Source organism: Chaetodon trifascialis, chromosome 16 (genome assembly GCF_039877785.1).
Source record: "Chaetodon trifascialis isolate fChaTrf1 chromosome 16, fChaTrf1.hap1, whole genome shotgun sequence".
Classification (NCBI taxonomy): domain Eukaryota; kingdom Metazoa; phylum Chordata; class Actinopteri; order Chaetodontiformes; family Chaetodontidae; genus Chaetodon; species Chaetodon trifascialis.
Window position 1 is genome coordinate 13,352,127 of NC_092071.1, and position 17,987 is coordinate 13,370,113.

A 17,987-nucleotide genomic window follows, 5' to 3' on the forward strand; every position below is an offset into this window, starting at 1 on the left:
GGCTGTTTTCAGATGTATGAGTCAGTGGTCAGAGAGAGGGAGACTGAGAAGCAGAGGGGGGAATATGAGCACAAGGAGCGGAGACACCCTGCCATCATGGCCCCCTACCTTCAGCTGGAGCTCCCATGCAAAGACACCAGCAGACAGAGAGTGTTCCTACATTAAAACAAGCTGCCCATTTCCCTCCACACATCTGTTTCTCATGCTGGTGGCAGGATATAACCTGTAAAATAACAATGCCTGGTAATAGACACACTGAGGGGGAAGGTAATCACTCTTTACCACAAACCTGGAATCAGCACACTCAGCTACTTGTCAGAAACATATCCAGACTTTTATCACCAGCCCTTTAAACAAATTCAACCTCCTCTTACAGGGGATGTTGTCATGGGAATTTACAAGAAAAGGTGGGAGTGACAGATGGAGGTGGAGGCAGGAGAAAGTTTGACAAGTGAGAGGAAGGAGCAGATGCAGACTTGGTGAAGGGAAGAGGGATGGACGTGTGAGGGAAAAGAGCAGAGTCGGTGGAAAAATAAAGCGTAAATGAAGGAGTGCCTGCTGGTGACGCAGTGGACTGAGTTCAGTCCCATTCGCTCCTGGAGGAAATAGTCAGACGGCTCTGACATGATGTGGACAACATCTGTCCTCCTGCTGCTTTTGCCTCATCTGCTTTCCTCCACAGTATGTATGATATGCATGTCATGAGTGTTTTCAGCTTTAGTCATCTGTCTTGTCACGCAAACGTCTATCAGAGATTACTGTGTGGGGTTGGAAAATATGAGGCTTTGAGTGGGCTTGTTGTCAGGGAGCTGCATGATATGAAAGGAAAAATAACAAACAGCTGCATCGTTCTTTTTTTTTTTTTTTTTTTGCAGATGACTATTGACCTAAGAAATGCTGATTCAATCAAAGAGATCAATGGTGTCGAGTTAGGCATCATGGGTAGATCATGAATTTTCTTTTCTTTTATCAGTTATTTCAGTATTAATGTGTTCAGATCCTCAATGCAAAAATACGACATGAAATAAAAGTCCTACACGCAAAAACATACTTAAATTTATATGTAAAAGCAATTTCAGAATCAGCAAATTCAGAATAACCATGTATTTACAAAAAACAATGAAGTAATGTTATGCATTGCATTAAATAATCTGCAAAATATACAAAATAATTAGTAACTATATGTGTCAGATAAATGTAGTGGAGTCGAAAGCACAACATTGAGGCTAATATTGAGGTAAAGTACCTCAACACTGTACATAAGCACAGTACTTAACTAAAGGTGCATCCACCACTGGTTACAAATGCTTGCAGGATTTAAAGACAGGATATTGCAGTCACACTGCAGGTTTGTAGCCAACTGAACGAATATTTTGTTGATCCAGATGAAGCTGAATTCTTTTCATGTATCCACCCTTTGGTAGAAAGGTCAGAGTCAGATACAGAAGCTGGCCAGGACTTTCTGTCTTGCTCTATGAAGTACCTGAAGTCAGACAACCCAGGCTAGTAACGCATAACACATGACGTGACTGCAAACGTCCACCTGTGGATTAAACTCTCACTGCAGACCTCTCTCGCTCTCTTGATTGCCAGGACACAGGAAACAGCGCACACTTGAACCATTCAGAAATAGTCAATGAGGACTTTTCTGATGCTCCTGTCAAAGACCAGAAGTCTCCAGCAGGGGTCAAAGGTCGGGACACGTGCTCCATCCCGTGTGATATCACTGCCAAGCTGCTACGGGATGAGAAGCATTCAATCTGTGGTAATATTTCTTCCTCTTTCCTAGTGTCATCGGTACCTCTATCATCACCATCATCTGTTGTTCAGAATGTGTGTGTGTGTGTGTGTGTGTGTGTGTGTGTGTAGGCCAGTTGCAGCAGTCTCTGTTGGCGTTTGGACGCAGCACCCGGAAGCTGATTAGAGATGTGATGGAGGAGCAGCAGAGAGCCCTGGACATCCTCAGCAGTCAGGTGAAGCACTCCTCTCTTTCTCTCTTAGTAACAGAGTTTCTAAGCGTCTGATTGGCTGGCTGTGTGTTACAGTAGTGTCATGTTGTCAGGTCACAGAGCTGATGACCAGGGTGCAGACGCTCAGCTCTGAAGTTCAGAGAAGCAACACTGAGATGTACTCCATTAAACCTGTGCAGTCCCACGGTAACTCACAGACAACACACACAATGACACAACATCCACACATATGAGTGACAAATTCCACCAAATTTACATAAAAATATCAGTTTACACATCATGAGGAGTCCTACCAAAATAATCCTGTTGATGTCACTAGGGTTATCTCTCACTGGCCTTGTGACTTCAATTTTACAATGAAAGCCTGTTCACCAGACAGAGAGGGTTTCACTCTGAGGATTAAGGATATCTTGACCTCTGCTTAATCAGTTTTGATAATTCTTTTTAAAACAGATACTCCAGCAGGTTAGTATTCCACTTCCATAACATTGTGGGACCTGCAAGAGACAGGCTGCCTTTGAGGCCCTAGTGTGAGTCAAGATCCCAAAACACTTGATCCTGCAAGTCAGCCATAATGCTAAAGTTTATAACACAGTCTTTCTATTGTAGTTTTAGGCTCTGATCCCAAAGCTGAGATAATAAAACGACTTGTGAATTGTCACCTGTCTGTACCGCCAAAATGTCAATGAGAACACAAAAAGGTGTTGTTGAGATGGATTGTGAAGGTTTATTATTAGCTTGAAAAGTAGGAGAAAATTCTCAACCCATAATGGAGCATTTCATCGTTGGGTATGTCTGAATGATTAAATCACCAAATATGGAGATACATAGTTTTCACAGGACAGTGATGTAAAATGTGTTACAAAATACAGAATACATCCTGAGGTAATCAGTTTACCACATCCACTGACATATGTAACTAAAGGGGTTTTGGTCTTTTTTTAAGCCTGCAGGAATATTTGTTCTACCGGTGAAATACTGTTGTTTAACTGTCAGTGGGCAGACGGATAAAACATTACACTTTAGACATGTGGAGTCATTCCTTTGTTATCAGTGATTACTAAACAGTAGCTGCTTCAGTGAACGTCCATTTTCTTCCTGATTACAAAAGAGAGTGTTTGCTTTGATAAGGACGGGACTGCAGTGACATCAAGGACAATCTCATGTCCGTCGTCCCCAAGATCCCCAGCGGTATTTACATCATCCACCCAGACAACACCGACTCTTCATTTGAGGTACATCAATAATCCACAGCGTGTCACTCAAGCATCGCTCACCACTCAACGCTCAACATGTCCTGCAGGTTTTCTGTGAGATGGACTACATGGGTGGCGGATGGACGGTGATGCAGCGGAGGACTGATGGGCTGACTGACTTCAAACGACCCTGGGCTGATTATGCTGATGGCTTTGGACACCTGGCAGGTTGTATGAAGTTGCTTATACAGTAACCAACATCAGGGAAAGGTTGATGTGTTAAGAACAACACCTAATGTTTAGGTGAAAACATCTGCCACAAAATTGGAGGCTCATCATTAGCTAAAATATCACTATATGCTGTAGCCTTAAGATTTCCACTAATAGGGTGTTTTGATTGGTTTTTATTACTGTCGTATAATGTGCTTATAAATAGTCCTACTTTTGATGGATCTACTGCATACTAAGTGCAACTTCTCAAAGTTTTATAATGCTGATTACATGTTTCAACATCTAAGGTTAAGGTTATTAAGGTTTTGCTTATCGTGTCGCAAGTATCTCAGTCACATTTACAAAAAACAACAACAAAGACAAAAAACAAGCTTGTTCATGTTATGTCCTTACGTAAAAATAAATATTGAATGATATATTTTATATATTGGATTTTTTTTAAACTCTCACATTGACCTAAAAAATCCACTATCACACAGACTCATTGAGTGTTTTAGACTTTTTAATCTAATCTAAGATGCACTTTACTACTGTCTCACTTTGGAGAAACCCTACAAATGTTCTGATCATTGATGATTATAGCGATGGCACAGTCTCTCTCTTTGTGTGTGCCTCTGTGTGTGTGTGTGTGTGTGTGTGTGTGTGTGTGTGTGTGTGTGTGTGTGTGTGTGTGTGTGTGTGTGTAGGAGAACACTGGCTGGGTCTGAAGAAGGTATTTTATATAGTGAACCAGAAAGATACACGGTTCCAGCTTCACATGGCGCTGGTTTCCAGTGATGACGTCACCTCCTATGCATCATACGATGATTTCCGTCTGGACAGTGAAACCCAATTCTTCGGTATACACCTGGGCAGATATGCAGGCAGCGCAGGTAAGACTTCATAAATCAAAACCTATACAAAATGTTGTGCTTTTTTCCCCTTACATTGCAAACTCAAAATAAGACACACCTACATGCTTTTGCATTTTTGTACGTGTTTTTTTTTTTTTTGTGCAGGTGACGCATTTCGTGGCTACGAGCAGGAGCAGAACCAGGACACGGCTCCATTCAGCGCCTCAGATGTGGACAACGACGGCTGCAATCCTTTCTGCTCCATCAACAACCGCACGGTGGAGAGCTGCAGCGCTCAGCACAACCAGACAGGATGGTGGTTCAACCAGTGTGGCCTGGCAAACCTCAACGGCTCCCCTGAAGATGCCGAGCAGAACCAGGGGCAGAGGATGCACATCCTGTGGGACACCTGGAGACAAAATGGGGTCCCACACACCATCAAATCTGTCACGATGAAAATCAGGAGGATTGCAACCAATAACTGACAGAGAGGAGGAGATGCAGGGGGAGAAACAGAGGAGAAAGGAAGACATAGTGTAAAATTTGCACTGCATCTTTGTACAGCCTGTTTTAATAAAACAGGATGGAAGGGTGACAGGATGTCTCATTTTCATTGTTTCACCTCACAGTAAACACATATCTGCTCTGTAAAGATTCCTTTAAGGTGACTCTGCTTTGACTCTAAGGTACAAATCAACATGAAATTATAATGCAGTCAATTACAAAAACACGACAAAACCAAAATCATACGAGGAGTAGCAAAAAATAAACACTGAGTCAATGAATGAGCAAACTTGCTCCTCAAGCATCCCTCAATTGCAGTCCCTGCAGACATTTGTTACGCTGCAGTTTTACAAAATAAACTATGGACAAATCTACAAAAATCAACCTCAAGATGTAATAAAGCAGTTTTATCAGTTGTGTTGCTTGCTGTTGCCTTGTTGCTTAAAGGTGATGATTAATCGATTATTAAAACAGTTTAAATAGATTAACTTTCTTTCAATTGACTAACAAGCATCAAACTCTGAAATACAAGGATAATCAGTCACAGCTTCTTTACAGAGTTGTCTGCGTCAACGATATCACAGAGAGCTGGAGTGAAGGAGCCTCCCACACTTCTCACACTCCATCAGATGTTTCCAGGACAAATGGCTCCTCAGGGTGATGGTGCCAGATGTGGCATGTATAGACTATAAGATGCCTTAAATGAGCGAGTCTGAAATGAACCTCAGCACAACCAGCTGCTCCTTCACATCTCACACCACCTCTGGCTTCAGTTCCTGGTTCAGCTCCTTTTGTGCATGTTGGCTCACTGTCATGGCTTACTGGGACACGTGAATACAACCAAGCCGGTTTTAGTGTTATTAGTAACACCTGTGGTATTTCTCCTGTGACCAGTTAAAATGTCTGCTGTGGAAAAAAATCTATTCCACCATCACAGCTGTTTTAACGTCACAGCGTTATGCAATGTGGATTATTCCCTTGAGCAACGTCTGCAGAATTGCAGGCTTTGGGCACAAATAGCCAACCAGAGAGCATTGAAACACAGGCCGAAATCGCAGAAGGACAGCCCCGTCCTGGTAGTGTTGTGGGGTCCTACAAACTCCAATCTGATAGCTCATGGACAGACCTGTTATGATGTGAAGACTGAGCAAGTGTAGCAACGAGACACTCAGCTCAGCACAGAGAGGCTGCAGGGACAGGTCAGAAGAAAAGAAAGATGGAAACTGGTGACCTTCCTCCAGTGCCATACTAAAAAGTCCTCTTTGTACACTACAATGATCAAAGTATCCATGAATTTTCCCACTTCCATTCAAGCTCTCCAGAGGATGAATTCTTTAGCTTTTAATGGCTTTTCCTCTGGCACCACCCTCTGGATAAACATTACATTTTTGCTTTACAAACAGCCAAATCACCAGTCTGTTATTTGTTCTATCCAACAATTTCATGCTGTGGCTGTAATGAACACTGGAGCCTCTAGGGGGCTCTCATAGGACTGTGTAAATTTTCCTGAAAATTTTTGTTGTGGTTAGGCGAGGTGATTTTGAACGTTATGAAGTGTTGCCTTGTTTAATCTGCAAAAACCTTGAAATTTATGAAGAAATCTTTGTCTATAATCACATCTTAAAAGAAGGAAAAGAAGAAGGCGTATTTTCTTAATGCAATAAATGTTATTTTACACACAGTTCTGATATACACACCTGCACATACAGGACTTATGCACATGTATTAATGTTTGGAGTGATGGAGTGAGCCGCAGCCACATAGCCAGACGTGCCGAGCATTCAGGTCTCAGTGTCTGTCTCAAGGGCACTTTGGCTGACCCAGGAGGTGAAATGTGACCTCCCCAGCCACCAGTCCACACTCTGTACTGACTGATCTGTGCTGGACTTGGACCCTCTGGTTCCCAAGCCAACTCCCCACAGACAGAGCTGCTGCCACAGAGTAAGTGTGTGTGTGTGTGTGTGTGTGTGTGTGTGTGTGTGTGTGTGTGTGTGTGTGTGTGTGTGTGTGTGTGTGTGTGTGTGTGTGTGTGTGTGTGTTTTAACGCTACTGATTCTGGTGATAACACTGTCAGAGCTCTGGCTCTTTGTGTGGTCCGGTATGTGTATATTGTCAGGGTTAATCAATCCACCCACACACAGAAAAGGTCTATCCAGGTGCTCGCCCACTCAGTGACCCCTAATAAGAGTGTGTATGTTTGAGTTGACAGTGTTTACATCCAGGTCTTGGGTCTGTTCTTTTCTGAGAAAGATGTCTTAACAAAAACTCACACTGGTGACATTTGACAGAGTTTAGCCCCTTTCACCCTGCCATCCTCCCTGTAAAATGTGGCGCTGTTACGTCATGAAACATCCAAAGTGACTAATCTTCAGCAATCAGGGCCTTAAAAGGCAATTTTCAGTGCTACAATCGCACATCAGAGACTGTGCTTTCTCAGATTTTTGAATGCTGACATGTTTGTCTGATGTAATGGGGTGTTTTGTTTGAAATTCAGCTTGAAAACAGAAAGGGAGGATTAATGAAATCGGTGAAGAAGCTAACTGAGGACAATGAAGACAAGCACACCGTACATCAGGAATGAGGCTAAAAATAATGCATGCAAGTGACTCTGTGTGTGTGTGTGTGTGTGTGTGTGTGTGTGTGTGTGTGTGTGTGTGTGTGTGTGCGTGCGCACGCTCATGTCAATTCAAGGGAGAAACACTAAGTGCTGTAACTCACCTGCTGGTGAGGAAATACCTGTTTGGATGCTAAAATCACACACACACACACACACACACACACACACGCACACACACACACACACACACACACACACACGCACACACACACACACACACGCACACACTTGTATTTCCATCATTTTTGGGGACATTACATACATTCATTTCCTGAAAATGTACCCTAACCTGAACCATAACCGTTACTTGTCTGACCCTAACCCTTACCCTAACCTTGTCACCCTAAAATTTAATGACTTAATGACACAGGGACTCACGTTTTGTCCTAATAAGGAAGGCGAGTGTGGAAACAGATTTATGTCCCCACAACATGAGGAATACATTGCCACACACACATGCACACATATGTATGTGTGTATACGTGTGTGCGTGTGTGCGTGTATGCTCATGCGACTACAAGAACGAAGCACTTGATACCATGATGCCTTGCTTTCTGACTTTTGACCTGCTGGTGAGGAAATACTTGTGTGCATACTTAAAATCAAGCACATATACGTATATGTATTTGTGCACGTGTGTGTGGTTGTGTGTGTGGGTGCGTGTGCGTGCAGAGTGGGAAGTCGTTTTCCCACACTGGACAGGGATCAGTAGAGAGTGGGAGCACACAGGAAGTAAAGTGTGCTGGGAATTTAAACCCTGAGGAATCTCATCTGCTGTTCATCAGTTACTCCTGCATGCATGTACTCACACTCTCTCTCTCTCTCTCTCTCTCTCTCTCTCTCTCTCTCTCTCTCTCTCTCTCTCTCTCTCTCTCTCACACACACACACACACACACACACACACACACACACACACACACACACACACACACACACACACACACAGACAAAACTCCCCATGTACTCTAAACACTGTGGATTGAAATAGTTTACAGCCTGAGCATGATAGCGGTTGGCAAAGGACAATATGTTATGAATATTCTGCTTTTGCTTATCTGCTTAATTTTTGCCTGTATTCTCAAAACTAATGCAGAGCAATTTTAGAGAATGTGGATTCAGCTGAAACAACTAAGGCAAAAATGGCCACATGTCATCAGTAACCCTCAGTGTGTTCAGTCATAACACTGAGCTGCCCTCCACATCTGTAAAGTTCAATGAGTCTTGGAGATAAAAGTACAGTGGGACCCAGAAGGATGCATTCTTTCTCAAGGACACAGAAAAACAGAGGGGGAGGGAGACAGAGGGGGGGAGAGAGAGAGAGAATCATGCCACGGACGCCTGATTACTCGTTCATATGGACCTGGAGCAGACCCTCTCTTGTAGATCACCTCCGGGATGAACCATAGACTGCCAGCGGTTCATCACAACAGCCGACCTGCGGGCTACACTGACAGCCCCAGGGCTCGGAGCCGGGACAACCTGCTCATGTACGATGACTTCGGAGAGGAGAGCTGTTGCCCTGGACGATGCCTCGGGTAAGTCTTTCATTACATCCCCTTCTCAGCGGGATGTGCACGTAGAGGCCAGGTGTGTTGGGTTCAAGTCTGCAGGTTCTGTTAAAATAACAGTACAATTCCACACAACATTTGATATTTTTACAGAATTTTAACACAGCACGCTGGATTATCATGTAAGTTATATGTGGATCTTTCTGGATATGTATCGGTTAAAGTTATATACAAATTTAACATTGTAGAACAATTACAGTATATAATCAAACAAGTATGGCTTGGAAATTTCATGTTGCACCAGAAATGGATGGCAGAGAAAATTAAGGAATACAAGATGTTAATAAATATAATAAGATATGGCAATGAAATAAGAGTTTCAATGAATCCAATTAAAGCTACATGTGAGTGATCATCTAATAGTAACAGCATGTAGTCATTTTGAAGGTTTTTTTTTAATCTAAAGCTTATAAAAAACAAGTTGATGGAGGTCAAAATGACATTTTTAGTGTTTTTATTACACATTTTTAATCATGTAAAGCCCTTCAGATTCTTCTAGGGTTAATTTATACAGCATGTGTACTGCTTGGTTATGAAACAGTCTAATCTCTGAAAACTCTCAACACTGTAAAAACACTACTATACTTTACTTTCTGATGTTTTTTGTCAGTCAATAAATCAGCATAGCATTAGTGTCAGCATGGTGTCTTTAATGTCTTAAGAAGTATTTTTGTAGAATTCTTTGTAGGTTTTGTGCATCAGAGCTAAAAGCATAGCATTTCCTCTTATACTTTATCCTGGCTTGCACACTTTATCTCTATTTGTATTCATTTTTAGAATTTTATCCAAACACAGTTGATTGAAGTAATGTTTAAAACAAGTATCTAATATTGATACCAGAGCTATAAAAAGGTCCTCTTTTGATTAGGACTTATGGTGTGTTATACTGTAGTGACACTCTATGTATCTTTAATGTAATCAAATAAATTTGAATCTCTTCCTGTCAGAAATCAGACTACTCACTATTTCACATTCTAAAAACAACAGATTTTTCTATCTTTTCAGAGGTTTTTCTGAAAGGGTTTTAAATATTTCCAGACTATGCCAAATAAAAGCTTGCAGCAGATCTCTTGTGATGAGAGTTGAAAGCTGTATTTGTTCTTAATGATTAAATCCTATTAGCCAATAAAAAGCAAATATCTTAGATGATCAAAGTAATTGAAGAGTGGTTTCCAAAAGGCTTCATGTGCATGTGTCTAAGTTACCACGTGGACATGACAGTATATACTGTGTTTATGTCTCCTATCTGTGTGGCAGCCACAGCAGCTCTGAGAGGCAGCTCTTGGCTCGTCTCGGGGCTGTTAAACGACGCCAGCCTCTTCGTGGTCCTGCCTACATGTTCACAGCTCCTTCAGTCAGCCTGACAGAGGTTGAGCAGCGTTTCCTGGAGGCAGCTGAGTACGGCAACATACCAGAGGTGCGGCGCATGCTGCTCCAAGTGCCCAACTTGAATGTCAACGCTGTGGACTACATGGGCCAGAATGCATTGCAGCTGGCTGTAGCCAACGAACATCTGGAGGTGACAGAGCTGCTGCTGGGGAGGGAGGATTTGTCCAGAGTGGGTGACGCCCTCCTGTTAGCCATAAGTAAGATGAGTGCATTTGTGAATGCATGTATACAAGGGGCCAGAAATACGTTTAAAGGGTTAATCACACATGGCAGAAAGCTGAAGATGTACTGCTTACCAGAGGTTACATTTCCAATCTGATCAAGTAAAACCTACTTAAACATCACTGACTTTCTTTTAAATCTCATAAAGCCTTCATACCAGGACATTGGACATCATGGGAATTAATGGTAATCAAAACTGAAATGCACACACGTGTGCAATCCCAATGAAAGTGAAAGTACTGCAATACAGTAAATCATCCTTTACTGTATCTGTAGGTGGGTGACGAGCAGCAAGACTTAACTGTTGAGTGACTTTGGATTAAGATGCATTTTTTTTTTCATGTTTGTTACTTTATGTGCATGTAGAGACATCGCAACAACAAAAAAATATACCTAAACTCTACCAAGTGCTGAGGTATACTACACACCACCAGCTCTGCTCTGTTTGTGTGCTGCAGGTAAAGGTTATGTTCGTATCACAGAGGCCCTGTTGTGTCACCCGGCGTTCAGAGATGCCCATCGCCTGACAGCGAGCCCGGCTCAGGCAGACATGTTGGACGACTTCTATGCTTACGATGAGGACGGGACAAGGTAAGACAGCTAAGAAAAACAAGAAAGAAGAAAAAGAAGAAAAGAAAAACAGAGAAATCAAAACAACTGCACCCTCTGACAACAGTGTGACAGCAGCTATGGAGCAATAAATATCTAAATGGCTGTTTGCTTGCTGCATGTAACAGATTATGGGTTGAAATTCAGAGTCTGAGTCTTAATTCCAGTGACTTCCTGTCTTTGCTGGTTACTGCATCATGCATCACCCATGGCTTTTTTTTTCCATCTGTGGATGCTGATTTATATATAATAATATAATAGTGTTGGATATAGAAAGCTATAAAACCCTGATGGTGTTTATGTGGACAAAGATATTTCTGTTACATAGATGCCTTTGATTGATCGTCTTATGTCTGTGTGTGTACACTTCCACAGGTTCTCTCATGATGTTACTCCAGTGATCCTTGCAGCGCACTGCCAGGAGTACGAGATAGTTTACACCCTGCTGAGTAAAGGGGCTCGCATCGATCCTCCTCATGATTACTTCTGTGGCTGCGACTCCTGTAACTACCAGCAGCAGTTTGACTCCTTCAGCCACTCAAGATCGAGGATCAACGCCTACAGAGGACTCGCCAGTCCTGCTTACCTTTCCCTCTCCAATGAGGACCCGGTCCTGGCAGCCCTGGAGCTCAGCAACGAACTGGCCATGCTGGCTAATATTGAGAAAGAATTTAAGGTACAACCGTTGTTAAATATCCTCCAGAATCACCACCAGAAACACCGGGACACAGAAAAACAATGATGATGATGCAAATGTAGTTTAGCAAGATGTGTCTGTCTTTCAGTTTCAGGAATCACTGCTCACATCCCGTTGTGCACGTGCCCTGAAAACCTGCTCATTGTCAAGTACACAAAAACAGTGTTTGCCATGTTGCTGCCAACCAGCTGACAGAAAAAAAACTTTGCCAGCATATACAAGATTTTATGAGCCTTGAGAAACGAAGCAGAAACAGATGAGGCTCTAGGCTTACAGTAGGACAGTATACTGCTGGTACTGTACAGTAATTGAATGCATCAATCCAAATCCACTGCTCACACAAACCAAGTATGAAGCCCACTTTTCTTGGTATATCAGCAATTTTATGTCTCACTGTCATAACTTATAATCAGTTTTGAGGAGAACTTTTTCAGAGCTTGCAATTTATGTGTGAAATCTTGGTATTTTAAGCAAATATGGCTAGAGCGATACAGACTGCAAACCTCTATCGTAGACCAGTGTTGGTATTATGGTTCTTCAAATGATGGCCATATTTTCCTTAAAACCTAGAAATATATTTTCCACAGAACCCCTTATATGTTGCTTTTAATTGGTCAGGTGCCTCAGATGCTGTTGTTTGAATACAGAAATTCTTGCATTTTTTTTCTAATGTAAACAAGTGTGTTTGTACTGTAATAATGACAATGTAAAATTCAGTTTTCCTCAGTGAACGGCGTGCTTCATCACTGCATCAGCAGCCCCAGCATCAGTCCTGCGACACATCTTAAATATTTCACTCACCGCTGCACATTTTTCCTCATTTTGTTCGCAGAACGACTACTGCTGTCTGTCGAGCCAGTGTAAAGACTATGTGGTGGGCCTTCTGGATCTGTGTCGCAGCACTGAGGAGGTGGACGCCATATTAAGCGGAGAAACAGACTCTGAAGACAGCTATGATGTACCAGGTCGCCCCTCCCTCACGCGCCTCAAATTAGCCATCAAGTATGAACTCAAAAAGGTTAGTATGCCCACAAATAGGCAGTGACACAAAGGCATGAAAACGCTTGTGTTTTCATCATATAAGGAATAATTATTATGTAATATGTATATATGTCAATTTCATGTTGATCTTCACTCAGTTTACTCCAGTCTGACTATCTGTAATGCCAAAGAGCAATCTAGGAAGTGAAAACTTATTTGCAATTAATGTGCACTCTTATTGTAATCAATAAAAAAACTGCATGGACCTTCATTTATAAGATACTGCTAAAAGCTTCAAGATGTCTTGAAACTTCTGTCTCTCTCACCACCCTTTTCCCACCCTCTATTGTCTACACCCTTCAGTTTGTGGCTCATCCTAACTGCCAGCAGCAGCTGCTGAGTATCTGGTATGAGAATCTGCCCGGCCTCAGACAACAAACCACTGCTGTCAAACTGCTGGTGGTGCTGGCGGTGGCTATAGGACTGCCTGGACTGGCTGTGGCTTACTGGATCGCTCCGTGCAGCAGAGTATGCAGCATTTATACAACATTTGTTATTTGCTGTCCTGAAATTCCCAACAGGACATTTCGTCTCATCCTCCTGTTTCATCCCTCTCACTCAGGTGGGGAGGGTGATGCGGAGCCCCTTCATGAAGTTCGTAGCTCATGCCTCATCCTTCACAATTTTTCTGGGTCTTCTGATCCTGAATGCTGCGGATCGTTTCGCTGGCACCACCCTGTTGCCGAACATGACCCACCATCAGCACCCAGGAGGAGCCCAATTTGACCCGCTGTTGCTCTACCGCATGACCACGACACCCTTCACATGGATGGAGATCCTCATCATTTCATGGGTCATTGGTGAGCATTAGATGATCACAACGGAGCAGAGTCCTCATCAAAAACATTCGGCCATCCTGTGTGTTTCACCACTTGACTTGCTGCAGGTATGATCTGGGCTGAGGTGAAGGAGATCTGGAGTCAAGGGCCGGGGGAGTACCTGCTGGAACCGTGGAACTTCCTGGACTTTGGGATGCTGGTGATCTTCCTCGCCTCCTTCAGCTGCCGCTTCTCCACTCTGAGACTCGCTGAATTAGCCCAGACCTATGTACACGCACACTACACCACACTGATTAATGTCACACTGCCTCCTGAGGTACACTACTTTACACTGGGTGAGCATGCTCACACACCAACAGACCACCACACTTTAAATACATGTGTAAACATACAATATATACGAGCACATGTTCTACTAGAGCTGCAACGACTGCTAGCTTTGGACATACTGGAGGCTGCCAAACACCAGCTGTCTCCCTGAGCTTGAAGTTAAACAAAACAGACTAATTTTAGACTCATCAAATCTACAAAAGTAGCTTTTGTGAAGGAAAATCTGAGTAACAGTTAAATGGTTCCCAACATTTTTGGCTTGTGACTCCTCAAAAATACACACAGTCTACTTATAACCTGTCAGTCACAGATTGCATATGTGTGTTTAATATTTGCCAGAGGCCTGAAGAGGTAAAACCACCCAACATTTAATGAGAAAAGCTAATATTAGAAAAAAAAAAAACCCACATTTGTTTTCTTTCCTGTGTAATATATGATCATAATAAGATGAGATCCAGTGGCTGTCTTACATACATCCTCTGTGAAATGGCTAATGGTGTCCTAATATAACCAAATTAATAAAACATCCTCTTAAATCTGCCTTAAGTATAACTGCAGCCTCCTCTCTAAGACTTGCTTTTCGAATCTTAAGTCAAAGCAGATTTGCTGAGGTTGACTGTGCTCTGTTTTTGTAGCACGTATCGACTGGTTGCCGTCAGATCCCCAGCTGGTGTCGGAGGGCCTGTACGCCGTCGCGGTGGTGCTGAGCTTCTCTCGGATTGCTTACATCCTCCCAGCCAATGAGAGCTTTGGCCCACTGCAGATCTCTTTAGGGAGGACCGTCAAGGACATCTTCAAGTTCATGGTCATCTTCATCTTGGTCTTTCTGGCGTTCATGATCGGCATGTTCAACCTGTACTCTTACTACCTGGGGGCGAAGCAGAATGACGCCTTCACCACGTGAGATGTTCACATTTACAGTCCACATGCATTGGCTCACACATGCTTTTCTTCCCTTCCAGCAGCCGTCCATTTAACATCGCTGCATCATCACATTCATCAGCTGTGAAAATCAGCTCATATAGACTTAATGATTGCTCAAGACTCAAAATTGTATCCATTGTTTGAACAGTTTTTTGATCAAGGTTCAATTACCAAACAGGCAAAATCGCTCCCCTCAGATCCCAAACTTCTAAAATTTGTGGAATGTGGTGGTATGATAAAATGCACTACTGAAGCATACTATCAACATATTAAAGCACAAAACACAATATCATGAAATGAACCTTCAGATGGGTCTTCAAGGTTAATCCAGCCATGGCCTTGGATGGTGGATAATAAAGCATCTTAATTAAATACACTGCTAAAGATACATCAAAAGAGTGCTTCACAATACTTGCATTTTTATAATGAAGCAGTGTTTATGTGGTTATGGTCTTTGTGTGGACATGTTTTCAGCTGTGCCACCAAAAAGTGATTTCTCAGAGGATGTAAAAATATATATCTTCTATTCAAAATAACAATGAATTACAGAAAAGTAAGAAAAAAAAGAATAAATATTACTTGCTTGTCTTTCCTTTAACCATATGACCTCTTCCCCCATTGCAGGGGTCTTGACCTCCTGGTTGGGAACCACTGGTTTACAAATGCTTGCAACTGCTTTTTCACACAGTTATAATAAAGGCAACAATAAATATGATATGATGGATTATCTTTCTTAAGCAAGTCTTTAGTCTCTGCAAGATGATTTTTATACTTTAGTAAAATTAATGGATGTCATTGGCTGCCTGTAAGTCAATCTAAGAATGTATGATATGCTTTGAAGTTAGTGAGCAGTGATGTAGACACTGGGGTGAACACTGTTAGAAAATGGCATTTTTCATCTTCTGTTGTTTTTCTCACAGATTCCTCCTTAATGTCTCCGCTCTGATGATTAATGGTTTGTCTGCATTCAAAAATAACTGTCCTCTTGTCTCCCTCCATTTCCTTCTCTGTGCAGCCTGGAAGAGAGCTTCAAGACGTTGTTCTGGGCTATATTTGGACTGTCCGAGGTCAGGTCTGTCGTGATCAATAACGGACACAAATTCATTGAGAATATTGGCTATGTGCTGTATGGGGTTTACAACGTTACCATGGTGATAGTGCTGCTCAACATGCTCATCGCCATGATCAACAGTTCCTTCCAGGAGATTGAGGTTTGTCGTCAGATGGTGAATTATCATGCGCTTCAATGAACACTCAAACACAGACAGTGGCTTCACATGTAGCACATGTTAGAATATGTATTCAGGGGAGTAATGTAACTTAAACTAGGTGTAAAAATGGAGGTAAAACCACAATATCACCATAGTAAAATACCATATTCTGAAGAGTCCATTCTGATCTAAAGTCGATCAAAAGTGATATCAAAAGATCAGGATTATGTACACAACTATTATTTCCAGTAAATGTGGTCAATTTGATTCTGACTGTGCATCAAACTCAAGCAATTGCAGTTTGTTTCCCTTGATTTTCCTTTGTGTTTCCCTCTTTTTTTTTTTTTAGGATGATGCTGATGTTGAGTGGAAGTTTGCTCGGGCCAAGCTCTGGTTCTCCTACTTTGAGGAGGGACGGACGCTCCCTGTGCCCTTTAACCTGGTTCCCAGTCCAAAATCTGTCCTGGGACTGGCCATGGCTATCAAGTCCCTGCTCCTGCAGTATGTGGCAGGTCACAGTGAGGAGAAAGCCGGGACCCAGCTCAACCAGGTACCACACTCCAACTCCATGGACACCTCATGTCATCCTTTCTCAGGAGTAATCATAAACAGGATATTTATTGGAGCTTTAAAGGCAGAGTCTGAGCACCACCCAGTGGAGTCACTGCTGCACCACAGGCTCCCCCTCAGACCTGAAGACAAGGTTAATAAATGTCTCAACTCTGTTCATGCTTTCAGCTCGGAGAAGGCACAAATTCAGGTTCATTCGGTGCTTCTACCAGCCCAACCAGATATCAGGTGTGTGTGTGTGTGTTTTGTGACTTTTCAGACAAAAACTTACTATTTACCCCACATTTATGTGGCAGCTGTAATTTCTAGTTACTCTGCAGAATTAGCTTTTGTATACGAAGCAAATCACTTTATCTAGATAAAAAATTGCATGTGCGACTGTTAAATTGCATATATATTTTCTCAGGATTATATTGTTAACCGTACTTGTTCAAAGAATTTGAGCCCTCTTTCCATCACTGGTTGCAGAAGATCATGAAGCGACTGATAAAGCGTTACATCATCAAAGCCCAAGCAGACAGAGAGAGTGATGAGATCACTGAAGGTGAAATCAACACAATGATACTGAAACTGTGCTGCATTTCAGAAATAATGCTCCTAAAACTTTTCTTTTCTGCAACATTTTCTGCATTTTTCTTCAGGCGAGCTAAAAGAGATCAAACAGGACATCTCCAGTCTGCGGTATGAGCTGCTAGAGGAGAAATCACAGAACATGGAGACACTGGACGGACTGCTGAGGAGGCTGGGAGAGATCAGTCCACCTTCATAGTACCACTTCCTTGATTTGTACATAAAACTGCACAGACTTAAAGTGCCTGTTCTCTGTCATTGAGTGCAGATACAGTACAAACACTGATACAATAAAATAAGAATGTATGTATGTGAATATAAAATTAAAATGCAGATTGCTAATTGTATGATTACGTGTGATTCATATGCTCATAATGCACACAAAGTGCAGATTTGGAACTCATGAAAAGAACCAACTTAATCTGGATAATTTGAGATTATGGGATCATTCCAAGAATAGTCTATTATGATCATTTTAATCTGGACAAACAACATTCACTAACAGATGCACATGTTAAACCATTTAGAAATATAAGGACATACAATTAGCAGATTACTTTTGTTTCTAAGACAAAAACATGTCAACACTAACATACAGTGTTCATATTTGGAATATAAAAAATGATTAAAGAAATCAGCTATCTGGTTTTGAACAGTGGTATGTGGTATATTTTAGGGATCTCTCGGGTGAAAACTAAACTTCTTGAGGAAAGTGCACAAGAAAC

At 42.1% G+C, this 17,987-nt stretch overlaps 2 protein-coding genes across 2 annotated transcripts; both read left to right on the top strand.

Annotated features, from left to right (window-relative positions):
* The first annotated feature begins 434 nt into the window (after window positions 1-434).
* On the top strand, window positions 435-5,213 carry angptl5 (angiopoietin-like 5). The gene is made up of 8 exons (XM_070983188.1): window positions 435-681; window positions 1,594-1,765; window positions 1,870-1,973; window positions 2,063-2,156; window positions 3,102-3,205; window positions 3,274-3,394; window positions 4,084-4,269; window positions 4,396-5,213. Exons 1-8 carry the CDS (start codon window positions 625-627, stop codon window positions 4,713-4,715), a joined length of 1,158 nt encoding a protein of 385 aa, XP_070839289.1. The 5' UTR covers window positions 435-624; the 3' UTR covers window positions 4,716-5,213.
* A 3,394-nt stretch (window positions 5,214-8,607) lies between these two features.
* Window positions 8,608-17,607, top strand: trpc6a (transient receptor potential cation channel, subfamily C, member 6a). The gene is made up of 14 exons (XM_070982719.1): window positions 8,608-8,887; window positions 10,178-10,506; window positions 10,990-11,122; window positions 11,516-11,816; window positions 12,670-12,855; window positions 13,182-13,346; window positions 13,441-13,678; window positions 13,765-13,992; window positions 14,623-14,887; window positions 15,927-16,122; window positions 16,472-16,672; window positions 16,861-16,920; window positions 17,161-17,236; window positions 17,334-17,607. Exons 1-14 carry the CDS (start codon window positions 8,748-8,750, stop codon window positions 17,459-17,461), a joined length of 2,646 nt encoding a protein of 881 aa, XP_070838820.1. The 5' UTR covers window positions 8,608-8,747; the 3' UTR covers window positions 17,462-17,607.
* Window positions 17,608-17,987: the final 380 nt, after the last annotated feature.